Below are 17,256 nucleotides of genomic sequence, written 5' to 3'. Positions count from 1 at the left end.
GGCCAGGTTTGACAGCAAAATGATTGGCTGATTAAGATTGCGGCAACGTCTGATTGGATTACAGCCATCTGTGAGCCAACACTGAACATCAGTATCGGCCCTCTGAGAGGACAAAAACTACAAGTTGAGAAATAATGATGGGGAACAGTACAGATGAGACCCATTTCTTCACTGTCTACTTTGAGGGACTTTATTACTCTTGGCATGTTGCCTGCATGGAGTGTGTGACGTTAAAGAAATGAATGTTCACGAGCATAATAATGATGTTTGGCCACTTTAAATCCTTACAGGAGCCTCAGAACCTGTGTGGGGCTGTGGCTTGATCCAGACTCCTGCAGAGAATGGTTATTTTGAAGGATTCTGCACTGTCCTGGTGGCTTCGGGCTGTAAGACACTGACCATGTAACCACAAATGTTCCTACTTTAAATCTGGCTGGGGACCTTTGCTGCAAAGCATCATCTCTTCCTCCCTCGCCTCACTGTCTGCTGTCTAATGAAGGTAAGAACTGCCAAAGAAGAAAATAATACTCCAGGAATGGCCTTTAAAGCCTTTGTCAAAAAAGTCTGTCTTGATAAATTTGGATGGTTATTGATGGCATCATTATTTTCCCCCTGCTTGCTAGCTGCGAAGCAATTGCTTCATAGTCGACTACACTGCGACAGATGGGGGACAAACTCCTCAGTCTTAATTCTGTGTTCAGCCAAAGCTACCAAGAGTCTTCAGGGGTGGGCTCATTGGTTCAGATGGCCTTTGGGGGTTTAGTAGTCACATGTAGTTTGACTGCTGGGGTTTGGTTCCTGAAACAAACTCACAAGAAAAAACATCAACTGAAGTTTGCTCATCTAGTCTTTTGAATTGTGCTCGAAATAAAACGATGTTGGATTTGTGATGATGCAGAAAATATTCTGAAATATATTACAGCAACAAATAACTTCAGACAAGTTTTAGACTTATTCTGACTTTTGGTTTTTTTTATTTATATTTTATACTTTTACAAAAGTGACTCTTTTTTAATAACAACAGGACTGCAAAGCCAGAACACTAGTAAAGATTCAGAACAACCATAAACCCGAAAAATACAGAGTGGTCTTGTCAGTTTTTAAAAGCCAGCTGTGGAATATGATCCAGTTTAAACACTCAACAGCACAAACATCAGTTCTCCCAATTCAATGTGCAGGTTGCATTGCTATCTGGGATGTTTTTGTACAGTTTCTCCAAACTACAGTTGAAATACAGTATCAAAGACACAAAATACAACATCTGTCTCAAAGCAGGTTGTAATCAAGTAGCCTACAGTATAAAGAATATGCAACATAGTATGAGTGTATATACTGCAAATTTATATATATATATGTATATATATATAAACATATACACACATTGCAGACAGTCACAAAGTGAAGACTACCAATGCCCCCCATACTCCCAGACTAAGGTGTTCTATTCACATTTAACAAGATTATCCAAAGGTGCCATGAAACAGCACCCATACAAAAGTCACCAAAAATATATATGCTGTTATGAAGAGCTACCAGTTTTTTTTCTTATATTTTCCACCTTTTAAATAAACCTTAAGGACTAGAAAACATATACAACATTGAGTGTATATTGAAAAGGCATGTCTTGTATATAATCAAGATATTTTCAAACATTGCACATAAAGGGATAACGTACAGAAAATAAGAGGGCATGCTGAACAACTGATCAAAGCTCTGCTGGATGAGGAGTCATCGACAAATAAGGCCTTGACGGAACGGATCACTAACTGAAGACATGCTCTCCACTTCACAGAACAATATGAACATGCAACTTTAGAAACAAAAAGAAAGGAGCTGAACAGAACCAGTCTTTAAATATCAAAGCCTCGTTCCTTGTTTCACAGGTCAAATGGGGTCCTCGCCTATTTGATTCACCTTCAGTCACATTTGAATGAAACAAAATGATACATTCTTTTTTTTTTCTCTCTATATATATATATATATATATAATATAATTCATCATTCCAAAGACAAAATCAAAACTTTGAAAACACCACCTGTCCATTTATTGCACACCATTGGTTCACAAAAATATTTTGGGCACTTTGCGTTTCAACAAACAGCAGCATTTCATTATAAAAACTTTTTTATACAGACACCGAACACAACAGATGAAAAGCATGACGTACAAATGGAGAATAGAAAACATTTTTAAAATTTCGATATTGTGCAACTTGAGTTAATAGGTCCATTTACTAAGGCTAGCCTCTTAAAAGCACAACATCATACAGTGTTTTCAGGGCCGAAACAGCAGGAACCCTTTGCTAAATAGCATGGACCACTTGAAATGATTATCTCTTTCTTTTAATATGTGCAGATACTGATTGCCATGGCAAATCCCCAATGAGACAGAGGACATTTGGTCCTGTAGGAAAAGCTTGATATGTACCCAGATAAAAAGGGCAAATGGCACAACTTTGAAAAAGTGACGGACAGGCTGGGGCGGGGTAGCACAAGCTCTTATTAAGATAGGTCTCAATGGATTGCAATGAATGGGACACGGTCATTGATATTCCTGCCCTTCTCACAGCAATAGTCATCTTTACATTTACAATCAACCCTTCGTGAGAGGGCTTACATCCCGCTGTGAGAATCCTACATGTGGGCCATTAGCACTACTTTCAGGGGGCAACAGAAAATAAAAGCTTTCACTCAACAAGAAACCCATTCACAGTCAGTAGCATTCAACTCATGGATCATGAGCATCATTATCTTCTCCAAATACAGGCACACCACAGGAACACAGGTAACAGGAGTTGGAGGTTTGACCTAAAATCAGCATAAAAACATAAAATGAAATCAGAAACATCAACTGCCAAACAGTTGGAGGTGAAGGTTAAGCTCTTACCTAACACAGCAACGTATCATTTAGAATGATTCAACTCACAGTATTTGCATTCACACGACAGCACGCTCCTGCTGCTTCCAAAGCTATATCTTAACACAACGTGACCAAACATCCTTGTACTCTGAATTTCTGAATGAAAACTGGCCGTCACAGACAGCCTTCACAATCTGCCTGCACCACTTGCTGCAGGTTTAAGCTACATTTTAGTCAGGAATATTTTTCACAGAGTAACTTTTCTGTTTAAAAGACTGCTGGTGGGTCATCCCACTTTTGGGGAAACTTAATATTCTTGGGTTATCATCCAGAAAAAACATTCACTCAAGGATAAGAGGTTTGAAAAAAAAAAAGAGAAGACAATCACGTTGTACCTTATTTAAACATCACTTCAACAGTCATGCAACGTCTTAGAACATCAGCAGTGTACCTCGGTTAATCAGGATAACCATAATCTGAATCAGATATCAATATGAATCAATATCTGTTACAAAGTGTGTTCAAAATGAAAAGCAGACCCAACTTCAACTAGGATGAAATGCTACATTACCACATCTTAGAACCCATTTGGGACCGCACTTTCAAACTCCAAATTTAAAATTCTTCTGACATAAAATTTGGTCATATTTTGTTTCAAAACAAAAAAATGCATCAGTGCTTATCTGAGTTTCTCTTTTTCTAAACTCTGTGAGTTTAGGTTTGATTTAACAACAGTGTTCATTAGAGATTAAAAAAATACTTGTAATATGTCAGAAAAATCATATACTACACAAACATCTAAAAGGGAATACTCTGTCAGTATCATTTCAAGATTTAAACATTTAAAATTGAAATGTTCTGTCTTGATATTGATTTTGAAAAATGCACATACACACACCTGACATATGTCACAACACCCAACATACACAGCATTCAAATAGTAAAACTACAGAACAAGCTATTGCAATATAGATAATATTGACATTTAACAGTTTGCCTATAGCGACGGCACTGAAGGAATAACAGAGTTTCTGCCCTTACAAACTAGCATTATCACAACAAATGAAATACAAGTATGTTTTTTTCTTTAGCTCAGTTAGCAGACTTGATTCGTCACTGTTGGCAAAGTCAAGACCTCTTCCTCCTCTATATGTTACTTTGTTAAAATGGGAACTCAGGCACTTTCCAAAAATAGGGCAAGGCTTGGATTTATAACAGACCTCAAATTGGCTAAGACAGAAATAATTTTACCTAGTGCTGCATTCATGTCATATGGGAAAAAACAGCCACCTGAAAAATGACTTCAGAAATACTGCTGACTTGCTTATTCAGGAGATAATTGGGGTTTGGGGACAAACTGAACCCAGAGTTTGATCTACTGAAATCTCATATCACCGAATGATATCATAATTGCAAAGAAGACAAAGAAAATGATCATTTACTTTGCTGGAATTGGTTTGGTGTAAAACATTAACTCAAATAAGTGCATCTGACTTGCATGTGGAAAGCAAAACTAAGGCAACTGAAGTCTTCAGGTAACTTTTATCATGGGGTCATGATGGCTTCACATGATGACGTTTCAACATGTACACATGTCCAGTCGTCCCTGTCAGCCATCATGGCGCTCCGGCAGATATTCCCATATGACATGGCTGCAAAATAAGACATGATGAGCAAGTACAAGACTTGAATCATTCTATGGTAATAGAAACCATCTCCTTGGCCTGGGCGTGCTGCTGCTGCACTTCTTCAAACACCTCTGGGGAACTGCCACCTAGACTGTTGTCCATCTTGGTCTCCTCTGTCATGGCTGCCGTCTCGTCAGCGTCCATCTTGAGGGAGGCTTGGGCTTCCATGGGATCCAGTGGCTCGGGTGAAAGGAAGCCGGAGGAACTCTCACAATTCTGGGTAGAGGAGGAGACCTGGGAGATGACGGGCATCTGGACTGAGGAGGAGGATGAGGTGGCAGAAGTGCTGCCTGGGTAGACTGGGTGATGCTGGGACTCCTCCAGCTCATACTGGACTCCCAGCACCTCCTCCTCCTCCTGTACCTGGCTCAGGTAGTCGGGCACGAGGAAATCACTGCAAGAATCGAGAGAATTTGTTGAGTTCACTGTGCATGATTTGGTTTCTGCAACACAACTCCATTGTAAATGCAGTGCAAATATCGAAATATCTACAGGAAGGCACAGAGGACATGATAAAGACAATTTATGATGTTGTTTAACTATGATTTCAAGATTTATTTTGTAATCTTGACATAATTAGCTTGATTTTTCATTACAAAAACAGTTTACTATAATGTCTCACATCTGACACAGTCCTGTAAAGCTTAATCAGTAGAAAAACTAAATCAATTCAAAGATATACACAATGTTTGGTAATATGTGTGTTGGAGTGGATATTTTCTTGTTATCATTGCCATAATAGGTTGAATTATATCAGCAACCGAATACAACATTTAGAAATTCCATTGTAGTAATCAAAGGATTACTGATATGGCACAAGATATTGAAAATACTGTAGGAAATTGACATTTTTTCTCTCAGGCCTGAGATGAAACAACAACATAACAAATATCACCCAAATGGCCTCTTTAGTGAGTGAGATCTCTTCATCTTGGACTAGTTCCTTTTACTCAGTGTCCCAAATGCTCAGATCTGAGTTTTCTGTCTTCAAATTTAGCATCTGATTTAGACCAAGTGTACTGACCAAGGGCAACTTAAATACACCAATTTTAATTCTATTTTAATAAATATACAACTGGAGACTGACTGTTGAGAATTTCACAAAGTAAAAATTCATGCCACATAAATTCAAAAGATAGTTTTCAAGGTCAAATGTTTCCGTGCAAACTTAGTAGTGATTACATTTTTTTATTTGATTCAGCTGATTTAACTCAAATTATTTTGGCAATCATTTGTTTGCAAACAAGTTTAACACAAGTAAACTAGAAGAGGAGATGATGACGATGAAGTGATTGATGATGACGATAAATGCTTCGGATAATGTCTAATTAAAAACTAAATATAGAAAAATCTGTGCTTGTTCTGCCTCACTCTTTTAAAATGCTGCATCATTTGATCTATGCATCAAAATAATCGGAACATGGATTGGTTTTCATTAAGTACACTTGAATTCCAATGACAGAGGCTCTAAAATTTGAGTGACCATGGTTCCAAACTAAAGTCACTCATTATTCAGAGTTATTAGTTGAGGGCCTGTGTTACTGTCGTCTGTGGCACAGACAACAGCTGAACCTGACAAACTGCACCAGCAATCAGCAACTTGGGGACAAATAGAGTGAAGTTAACTAATCTTTTTATATGAAGACTGGGAATGGGAGTCAACAGAGCGACTGGATAGTCAGTTTCCATATTACGATCTCAGGCTCAGGCCTTTTACTAAAAAACCTTTGAGGAGTCAATAGCCTGTTAAAAGTCCTTCTGACCTGTGAGAACCAAAGTTAAGTTAAGTCAAAAAGTGGAAAGGTTTAGTAAATAAAAAGAAACAAGCAACTCAGTCTATTTGGGTTGAGGAAAATTATTTCAAATAGAAACAAATCGACAAACAGAATCAAAGTTGTGTTTTGTGGGGATTGAATGACCGTACTCAAGTTTTCATGGTGCAACTCTCGTGAACAAAGTGCAGGACTATAAAAAGTGTGAGTCTAAATAACGCTGAAATATCAAAGGTGTTTCAGAACACTGGGTTACTTCACTCACTTCATTTTAAATCAAATTACCGACTTCATTGTCACATCAAATCGTGCTTGAGGTATTTGCCATCTCCTCTCAATGATGAATGTTACAGGAATAGTTCAGGGTTTTGGTGAATGCGCTCATTCAACTTCTTGCTAAGAGTTAGAGAAGATTGACACCGCTCTCATATTGAATTATTTATTGATTAAATATCAAAGCTACAGTCAGAAACAAAGGAAACAGCTCGACAGCCTCTATTTAAAAAGGCACCAAATCCACTGACAGTCTTCTCTGAAGTTCACAAGTTAACACGTTATATCTTGACTGAACTGTAAGACCTCAAGAAACATAACCCTTGGCAATTTTTCACTTCAGCTTTTGTTGATTAAATAAATGAGATATGTGTTAATTAGTGAACTTTAAAGAAGCTGATGGCAGATCGCGTCAGGCCTGCTGTTTCCGTCATAATGCTGCTGTTGGCCCCAGCTACCTATTTACCTTAAAGATATGAGAGTGCTGTCAACCTCCTCATCTGACTTTTGGGAATAAATATATTAAGTACATTTCCCAAAATGTCTAAATATTCCTTGAAGTAAGTAAGTAAAATAAAAACTCTCCAATAAACAAAAGCCCAAAACTTCAGGTACACTTGATCTGAACATTCAAACCAACTGCAATCATCTCAAAAACAATTCTACACAACCAAAGTCAAATGAACCTCAGGTATTAGAACCTAAATGTAGTTATTTTCTAATCCATCTGAGTAGGTGAGATCTGAGTAAATAATGGGGGTCAGCGCCCCCGCACTCCTCACCTGCTCTGGAAGTAGTTTGCTAGCTCGGATGCCTCATGGTTCAGACTCCTCAGGTGTACAATTAAATTGCCAGAGTTGGTGAACATGGCGCCGCACGTTTTGCACTCGTAAATCCGCGGCTTGCGGATTATGTGTCGGGAGACCCTCATGTGGTGCTTATATTCACCGAAGGACGTGAATGTGGCGCTACATATCTGGCACCGGAAACAGCGTTTACCTTCGTGCTTCAGCCGATGCATCTTTAGGGAGTAGGCCCGTGTGAACTTTTTCCCACAGCGGTCACACTGGAAAGGCTTAATGCCTGAGGGAGGGTGAGAAACGCAAGGCTTAGCGGATCTGTACTGTAGCATCAAACAAGTGTTTGTATCCAAGTGTGTGCGTGCGTGTGTGTGTCTGTGTCTCTCTGTGTGTGTGTGTGTTTCAGCCTCAACCGTTTTCCAAATCAGTGTTTCCCAGAACAAAAAAGCCTCATGCATGCATCACTAAGCTCTACACAATATGTTGGAAAGTATAGTAAGCCAAAATCATTGAACCATTTATTGTGATCTCCATTAGCAAATATACCACTGATACTGAGAACATCAGTTAAATGTCAAGTTTTGGTTAAAACCAGTTAATGTGTAAATAATGAAAATATGCATGTTTTTCATATTTAACCTAACCTTTAATTTTCTACTTGTACAGACAAGGAACAAAACCAGTAGGTGGTAATATACTTAATCATGATAACGTAATGTAGTTTTAGTTATTTGAATGTCAATTAATACTTCAGCTCCTAAATATCATTAAGTGTTAAGGAGTAAACACTCAACTCTATGATAAATGCCTATTTGCCTCTACATACCACAGTGATGAAACTCACACATCTTCATCATCTTTAAATGTTTGCGGAGATTTCTACATATTTCATGGCTAATGTGTCACTGTGATGTGCCCTTAAAACTGCCTGTCCCTTTATGAACATGTTTGCACTTCAGAAGTCTTATTAAACTATGTTCTAAGTTAGTAGACGTCTCAAACATGATAAAAGGAAAGTAAGTTTCCTATCATATAGAATTTACCTGCTCTGTCACTCTTTTACTGAGTCATCAAATTGTTCATTTCATACATTTCATATATAGGTATAACTCCAACTGATTCCAAATGAAATGCTGCTTATGAATTATCTACAATGTAAATCACACTGGACTTTCACCATATCAATTGGAAATTGATGCCATTGCAGGGTGATGACTGAAGGCTGAGAATATGATGCCTTTGGCTTTTGATAATAAAGTTTGGTTATCTCTAAAACCAAACTCAATTGTTACTGCACTTTCCACAGGTTAAGAAAGTATAACTCTATAGTATAAAAGTACAAATCTAAAAATGTTTTAAAAAGGAACTACTCTGACCTGAGCAGGTTTTGATCTCTCTCCCAGGCTGCATATGCTATTTATGGCACCTTTTTACAATCTTACTTAACGTCTGATGTAAATCAAATGTTGGTAATGTGAGAATAAATCCAACAGTGCTGTCATATTAGCGCCAACATAGTGCCAACATTGTAATCTGCATATGGTGAACACGGTATTTTTAGACGACTGAATCACAATGGATGTAATTTGGATTTTGTTTTAGAGAAAAACTAAAAAACAATTAACATCGAAATGAAACCTTTACAAACTTGTCTGAATAAGTACAAACATTTATAATGACAAATATCACTATCGATTATCGACTGATTTGAACTTTTTTTATTGTGACGACATTTTTGGTCATATTCAGCCCAGCCCTAGTTTACAGGTGTTGGGCAGCACTGCTGCATGTGTGTAATCTTGTTGTGGCTCCAAAGAGAGCTGCACAAAATCTGATGCATTGTCTTCATTGATGACAAAATAATGTGACTGCAAAAAAATATCTGAGGTTGTGGAGGTACACAGCAATGAGCTGATCAGGTCTCTGTTACCTGTTCTTGATCTCTGTTAATCTTAATCTCCTCATTTCACCTACCGGAGTGTATGAGCATGTGCTGCTTCAGATTTTGAATACGTGTGAATCGGACTCCGCAGGTTGGACACTGAAAGGGCCGATCAGGGCCATTGGTGCCTGGTCGCGCTGAAGGGCTGATATAGAGGTGGTATGGATACTGAATACCATCCAACCTGAAACACAGTCAACATCAAAATGATAATAAACCTCGTAAGTGCTCCAATAGTGAAAAAACCTGTTCCTATACAAATACTTAAATTACATCCATTTTGACAAGTTAACAAAAAGAACTATCTTTGTCTCTTCACATAAAAAATATCTTGATAGTTTAGAAATACAAATGGCCCACTACAGTCCATGTCAAGGAACTGGTAATTTAAAGAAACTAGTAATGGGATGTTTTTGGACAATGCTGAGATGTGACATGAGTCATTTATGCATTTCCAGTTAGAGGCCTTCACATTGAAAGTCTTCATATTATCGTGTGTCATGTCTTTGTCATTTAGATTTATTACCTACACAGGTGTGGCTCAGACAGCCAGTTATTTGTCTATATATTCTTTGCTGCCTGTGACTTGCGTCTTACTTCAAGTTGTAACAAATCATGATACCTTTCATCATCTTCCGCATGTCCTCCAGCGTTAGACGTGCTCTGCATTGACGGCAATCCCTCAGACACTCCCTCATCCATCGACCCTGAAGAGACAAATCAAAATTATTCATATGGTAGCTGTCTACTGAATTTCCGACTAAGGAAAGCATGTCATCTTGTATGAGGTTGGTCTATTACTGTAGGTCCTTTAAGGCTGATCCCTTATTTTAGCATTGATGCAGCTGGATACAAATCTGTTCTATTTAACAGTTGAGTGATCACTGTTTCCATTTTCCAACTGCTTTCGCGCCCCCGGACTAAAAAATGTTCCACTAACACCAACACAAAAACCCACTGGGGAAGGTTTGGTTACAAAGCGACGCTGTGGTAACTGGGTCAGGACACAGATTCTATTGTAATAGTGATAGATACAGCAACACGGATATGTTGTTTTTCTGTCTATATTTAACCATGTAACTCTCGACTGATAGTGAAGCATTTACTCTAGAAAGGCAACATTAAACATGCAGAAATAATTCTAAATGCTGTGGATGAGTGAATTAGGGAGAACAGCCCACCTATAGAGGAAGACTGTGGACTGATGAGGAGCTCCTCCTGGACCTGTTCACTCCCTGGCACCGTCTGCTGGTCACTCAGCGAACTCTGGGAGGCACTGACTGGTTGAGAGGACGCCTCTTGGACCTCCTCATCGCTGAGACGCTCCACCTTCACCCTCACATCTTCCTCTTCTGCTGGCACTGGCGACGACACTGCCTTGGAGCTCTCACACGACAGGTAGTCACTGAGCCGCCGGCCAACCACGACCTCTGAGGTCCCTGGAGCGCCCTGCTCTAAACAACGAGGGCTTTCCGGGAGCTTTGATTTGTCCGAGTGGAACCTTCGGTCGATGCCGAATGGGAAAGTCCATGGAAAGGCCAGGGAGGATTCCACAGGCTGGGCTGTGCTGTCTGAGAACGAGGGGGATGGGTTGGGGATCTGAGGGGAGGTGGTGACAATCTGTGTAGTGCATTTAAGAGGACTCTCAGGTGACGCCATTGTTACAAAGCTCTTGCGCTTCCGTCGCGATTCGCGGCATATTGGCACATTTCTCTCCATCACGCTACAGTCCGACGACACAGGTGAAACACTGCCGTCCAATGGCGTCAGGGCACAGTTTGATGAGGCACTCTCTTGTGCTGATTCATGTGGTTTTTCTGCTGCCATGTTGTTGTTGTTGTTGTTGTTGTTGTTACCTGGGCTCCACAGAATACTTGACTTCATGAACTCTGAACATGTGCTCGCCACAGCAAACATCTGCATATAACTTGCAGCCGCCAGGACATCGATGATATTCTCGGTGCTGATGGAGAGTGTCGACGTGTACGCATATTCCAACAGAGGAGCGAAGCCACTAACAGTCACATGATGAAGGTCCAACACAAACTTTTCCTCCTCCTCTGGTCGGCCCACCAGTTTGGAGCGGAAGAATTCGCTGCAGCAGGCGAGGACCACTTTGTGGGCCAGGAAGAGCTTGTCTTGGACGCGGATGGTGACATCACATAGGTGACCCTCGTTGCGTAAAGCGTTCAGCTTCTCCAGCATCTCCTGGCTGTGGGAGGTCGAGCTGTGAGTGAAGGTTTTGACCCCCATGTTGGAGTCACTTCCTGACTCTGCACAGGAAGTGCGTCCTGCAGATGAGAAGCAAAACAAAAATTCTGTTCAGTTTGCAAAATTTAAACCATATGAACTAGTAAGAAAATATAAGAATATAATACAAATATTTTTGTTAAGCTTTGTTAATGTTTCCTGTCACGTACTTCACTGTATATAGCCATGCCAATATTTCAAATGGTTACTTAACTTAACACAGTCCAGGCCTAGCATTAGAGAAACAAGTGTGAAGTCACAAAGGACTCTCATAACCCACTCCATTAGAAATAAAGCACAAAGAGAAAAATAAGATTTCAAGTAGCACTCTAAAAAACACCAGCTCTATGGTAAAGTAAGGATGATACCAGTCAAATTCACTGTGGAAGGCAGTGGGCACACAGAGAGAGAAATACTATGGTGTTCTCTGAGGGGAAGGAAAGGTAAAGGGGGGGCATGGAGGACAAAATGCCAAGTTATGTAACAACAATCAAAGCAGATGCGCAGCGATGCGAGCCAGACCCATGTGGAGGCCAGTGCACTACAGGATGCTCAGCAGCTGTCTGAGAGACATGTGGATTCTTTGAGGCATGAGATTTTCCATCAAACAAAAGCTCATGTGAAGGGGCTCTCGCAGGGAGAGCGCACTCCCCTTCACACACACACACACACACACACACACACACACACACACACACACCAAAAGAAAATACTCTTGGGCTACGCTGGCCCAGTGAAAGCAAGGTGAATTATAGACCTGGGCCGTGGTGGTGCAACAAGAGAGTGCCTAGTCTGAACCAGCAAACTGGGGTGATAGAAAAGAGCTTTGATTTCACTGTGCGGTTTTCATATGGCTGTAATGTGTCCTGAAGGAGATTTATTTATATACATGAGCTCTATTAAGTTATTCATGACAGAACTGGATGTCCTTTCAAGTACATGCACCTGAGAAAGAAGTTGTATATTTTAAGTAAAACTATCTTAAAAATTGCATCTGCAAGAAGTCTTCAATTCTGCTGTGAAAAAGGGTTAGGGTTAGGCTTAACTTATACAAAGGTTGACGCCAATGTTACATCTTGAGAGTCCATGTAGTGACTCCAATATACATGACTGATTACATTAGTACCCTACTTGCTTCACTATAAAGCTACAATTTAATGACCACAAAACCATCACAATGAATATTGTGGTGACAAATTAATCCGCGGCAGCTTCTCAACTTCTTTGCAGAGTGTTTCTGTTTCACTTCACTGAACACTAAGCACTTTTCTTTCTTCTTGGTGTCAGAATAAAAACAAGGTATTAGAAGACATCACTGGGCCAATTTATACACTCGCAGATCAAGTGATTGATCAATGGATATGTGACTAAGAGTCAACAATAACACTAAAAACTAAAATCCTAAAAAAATATGATGATGGTGATGGAGCTGGAGCCTGTACCACAAAGTGAGAAAAGTGAGCTATCAGCTATCTTTGGGCTTATCTCTGGTTTGTGGGATCATGTAGCTGGCTCACTTTTGACTAAGGTAGATCACCGTGGTAACTTCTGCTGCAGGGATACAGATTTATTTTACTCGGTAAATGCAAAAAGAATAAGACTTTACACTGTCAGGTCTCTGTGAACAAACCAGTTAAGATCTGCACCACTTACAAAAAAATGCCAGCTGGTGTTTCAACTGAGTACAACAACTCCACTGGGTTAGGGTTGAGCACAAACTACACTGTTTGTATTGAAGGAACATAAGCCAGACATCTGCAGGCAGCTGGCTCGCTAGTGTTCGCTTCTAAGTAGGGACAGACTGCTACAGCTTCTTATCTTAACAAATCTCTTCACCAAATTCAAACTGAGGGCTCAGATAAATGAGTCTTTTTATTCTGTCCCTCTATGTGATCTCTAGAGTTGTAATTTCCAGACATAGCCAACTTGCAAAGGTGCCTCATTGACTAAAGTATTTACACATCACAGTAGGTTGCTCAGCTCAGGTTGAAGAATATGCCTCCCCAGGAGCTTGTATCATTTGGTTTGGCTCTTAAGGTTATCTGGGTGTAATTGGCCCATCATTGACAATTCTGGATAACCAGTATCATATAGCTGGGGTCTGTACCCTGTAGAAAGGACACTTTCATTTGCTTATGTTGGGGTTACCTGGCTTGACTGAGCCCAACATTGGTTGTTGAAAGTCCAGGGGATTCAAATAACTTCAGGATAGTGAGTATTTTTTTTGTCTGGTGATGAAACAAACTAATATGAATATGATGTGCACAAAAAAGCTACAGGTTATCTTTATGCTGCCAAAAGAGAGACGAAAAGAAAAGCCGTTCAGTCAAATTCATGCTTCTTCGCACAATGAAAATGCAGCAACAATCTGTATTTTGACACTTTGATGGGATTTTAAAAAGCCAGAGAACAGAAAAAACATCTGGACTGATGTGTAAAAACTGCCATTGCTATTATTAATGGTCACTTTAAAATAAACCCTTTGTAGAAAATGATAGCTCAATCTTTTCGGTGACCATATTGATCAGCAGTCACAGCTATTGACATTTTCCTTTTATGTTAACCTGGCCTAACCCGTGCCGAGCCGCTAAGGTGACCATGGTGATCAACCTAAGTGAGCCCCTCCCTTCTGGTACCTGGGATCAAGTTCGGGGGGGGGGGGGCAGACTCCGACAAAACTAACGGAAACCCTCAATAAAGCCCCCAGACTCCAGAGACTTTCACTCTGTTTACATCACGGATAAGCAAGTGACCACAGGCGTTTGACAGAAACATGTGTTGGTGGTCTGATAGTCAAAGAGCTCACAGACACGAAAAGCCTGTGTTTATGTGTGTGTGTGCACAGGCACATGGACAAAGTGTCAGGCGATCGAACTCCCGATCAAACTCCTGTTTCCAGCAACAATCACAGCTTAGCAGACACCAGCTAACAGAGTCAAGTTAGTAGGTCAAAACAAAAGCACATCCGTTTTTCACTGTCAAAATAAAACACGCCTATTGCGACCCTTTAAGCTTAGTATACAATTTAACAATGATTTTAGACATTATAGATTTACACTATAACACACATTTTTATGACTCCACAAATTAAGGTGTAATCGTTACCAACCATGTGGTAGTAATACAAAAGTCGATAATAATCATGTTTTCACCACTTATTTGTAGACCCATTGTCCTCTTCTTACAAATAAAACTATTCGTGTGCTATGTTATGTTCTAGATTTTTCCACTTTGTTATATTGGTGCATAAATACAGCATTTAAAAACACTAACAGTTCACAAACACAAAATGACCAAGTGGCAAAAATAAGAAATTCAATTTACCCCATTTATTTTGAAGTCGGTTTAGCCACATCCCCGGTTTGACCGCGGATAACCCTGCTCTCATTAGCTACTGATAGCCACCAGGCTAGCGCTAGCCAGCGCACCGCGGAGCTATCTGATGGTTCCGTTTTCTTGTGTCGACACTTGGACAACGACGCGGCCCGACACACGCGTGGACTGCGGGGTTATCGTAATCCCGCCGACGGTGGGGGGAAAGAGTTTACCTGGTGGGGGGCGGCCTGCGATAGCGGCTGGGCCTCGGGATGCAAACGGCTCGGCTGACAAAAGCAGCGGCGGTCGGTCGGTCGGTCGGAGCCCGCGGTGCGCGCTGCTGCTGCTGCACACCGCTCACCCTCAGTCCCTGCACTGCCTCTCGGGCAGCTGTCAGCCTGCCACCCGCCAAACCTCACGGTCCGAATGACGCCGACGTGAATTCACATCACAACCCGCCGGTGTTGAAAGTTTCCGAGGTGCTGGTTTAATCCTTTGTGCTCCCCGCTGTTCTCTCTGCGCTGTGTTTGTATCCCCACAATGCAACGCGCATCCCTCACTGTACCGTACTGTAAGGAACAGGAAGCGTCACATTCAGCAACATGTACAACAGCACTCACACAGTTGCTCAGGGATTCCCACTGTTTAGACCAACTCACCAGGAGCTTTTGTTAATATGTTAAATCCATTCATATATTTCTTTACCTCATATCATCGTATATATTTCTTGTTATATATAGTTTACATTTTTTCATCCAAATTCATTGTCATGATGAAAAAGGACCTTCTCTGGATATTTAGGCCAGATTTATGATGTCCACCCCTGGAGTACATTGTCTGATGTCCATATGAACTGAGCTCATGCACAACAATGAGACACTGATAAGTCAAATTCAAACGCTTCCCCTTTATTTGACAGCAATGCAAGCAAGGGCAGGTACAGTGAAGGGCAAAGAGTGAAGTCAGCAGGCGGGGACACAAAGCAAAATGCAGCAAGCCCGAGGTGAAGTCCAAAAATCAAGCAAAAAGTCAAAACCGGGCAGGCAGTTAAAGGTTAAAAAACTGAGTGAGAACTCCAACTGGCACGATAGACAATCAAGCAGTTACAGTGAAAGTGGACCAGGATATATTCGGGATTAATGAGGGAATGGAAGAAAGAAAAGGCTGACTGGATTTAGTGCAGTTGAAGTATTCAATCTTTTACCCAAGTAAAAGTCCCGCATGAAAAATCATATTGGAAAGTTTATTGAGTATTAGGAGCCGGTTTGAACCGGGTCACCAGATAAATTAGCGGGGTCGTGAGATGATTCGTGAAAGAGGAAATAATAAAAAACTAAGTTCTGATACAAAAATCTGTTTTCAGTTTTTGCACTTTTACTCTAATCTTTCATTTTTGGTGAGAGATTAGATCATGTTGAGTTTTTATTGGAATGAAACCATGTGAGAAGTTTAGAGGGGAAAATGATTATTTGTTGGAGCTGTTAACTTACCGACATCTGAAATGTGACTCTGACTTCACACTGCTGTTTGTAAGACCGTTGGAAGCCAAAAGGTTGAAAATGACTGGTTTGAAATGTATTTTAGAAGCTTACTTCTTGATCCACAGTGTAAAATCTCCACACTAGAATTAACCAACTACATCTGTCACATAAATGTAGTGTCATAAAAGAACAGAATAAAGTAGCATAAAAAAAATATAATGAAATGAAATTACTATACCTCAAAATGGTACTTATGTGAAGAGTAAATGTTACTTTCTACCACTGCAAGAAACAGTCAACATGACAAAGAAGGAATGAATCAGAATGAATTGTGGCAGACTGTCTGTAGTCTCCTTCCAGTGTGGGTTAGGGTTATCGTTAGGGTTAGGGGTTGTAGTGGGGGCAGTGTTTTTAAGGTGCACTGATGTCAGTGACAGACCTTTAACAATAGATAGCAGTAGTCGTTTCTATTTTCTAATGTTTCATATTAGACATCCAACCCGTTTTTTCCATTTTCGGGAAGCTTGATGTACTGTGTGGGTGGATGATGGAATTACTCTGTGATAAATATACTGCTACATTTTCAATAACCCCAAACCAAATTCTGTAAATGATATTATGGCCATAGTAGAATTTGTAATGCATTATGTTTTTCACATGTACCAAGCTCAGACAGATGTGAATAGAATAAGACTGGCATTTAAAATAGGAAATTAAGTAGTTGCCTGTTGGTTCCTCCCTAACCGCAGCTACTGATTTTTTTTTTGCACCGCTCTCTAAGTCTGGGCAGAGAAACTGTTCCAGTGTGGGAGGATTCTTACAACACATCTTAAGGGGTTTCACTTTGTAAAACGTGCAGTGAAGTCTGCCTCGCC

At 40.3% G+C, this 17,256-nt stretch overlaps 1 protein-coding gene across 3 annotated transcripts; it reads right to left on the bottom strand.

Moving 5' to 3' along the window:
• Window positions 1–957: 957 nt before the first annotated feature.
• Window positions 958–15,610, bottom strand: zbtb44 (zinc finger and BTB domain containing 44). 3 transcript variants are annotated; one of them, XM_034604430.1, is made up of 6 exons: window positions 14,910–15,610; window positions 10,517–11,626; window positions 9,958–10,042; window positions 9,368–9,519; window positions 7,376–7,676; window positions 958–4,942 (listed from the first exon to the last, which is right to left on the bottom strand). In XM_034604430.1, exons 1-6 carry the CDS (start codon window positions 14,971–14,973, stop codon window positions 4,552–4,554), a joined length of 2,103 nt encoding a protein of 700 aa, XP_034460321.1. In that variant the 5' UTR covers window positions 14,974–15,610; the 3' UTR covers window positions 958–4,551. The 3 variants fall into 3 exon arrangements, with proteins under 3 accessions (XP_034460321.1, XP_034460322.1, XP_034460323.1); XM_034604431.1 differs by having other exon boundaries at window positions 15,134–15,609; XM_034604432.1 differs by having other exon boundaries at window positions 4,784–4,942; window positions 7,593–7,676; window positions 14,910–15,554.
• Between the last annotated feature and the right edge of the window lie 1,646 nt (window positions 15,611–17,256).

The sequence above is a fragment of the Hippoglossus hippoglossus genome, chromosome 13, assembly GCF_009819705.1.
Source record: "Hippoglossus hippoglossus isolate fHipHip1 chromosome 13, fHipHip1.pri, whole genome shotgun sequence".
NCBI classification, from domain to species: domain Eukaryota; kingdom Metazoa; phylum Chordata; class Actinopteri; order Pleuronectiformes; family Pleuronectidae; genus Hippoglossus; species Hippoglossus hippoglossus.
Note: the sequence above shows the minus strand (reverse complement) of the source record. Positions and strands in the feature narration are given on the sequence as shown.

What these genes read in the sequence shown, in the direction of transcription:
- zbtb44 (XM_034604430.1), bottom strand. Translation starts at nt 14,973, where the DNA reads ATGAGAGCAGGGTTATCCGCGGTCAAACCGGGGATGTGGCTAAACCGA. An exon ending in CATGCGGAAGATGATGAAAG is followed by an intron (nt 9,520 to 9,957) that starts GTATCATGATTT and finishes ACTGTGTTTCAG; the next exon opens with GTTGGATGGTATTCAGTATC. An exon ending in GCAAACTACTTCCAGAGCAG is followed by an intron (nt 4,943 to 7,375) that starts GTGAGGAGTGCG and finishes CGATTCTTGCAG; the next exon opens with TGATTTCCTCGTGCCCGACT.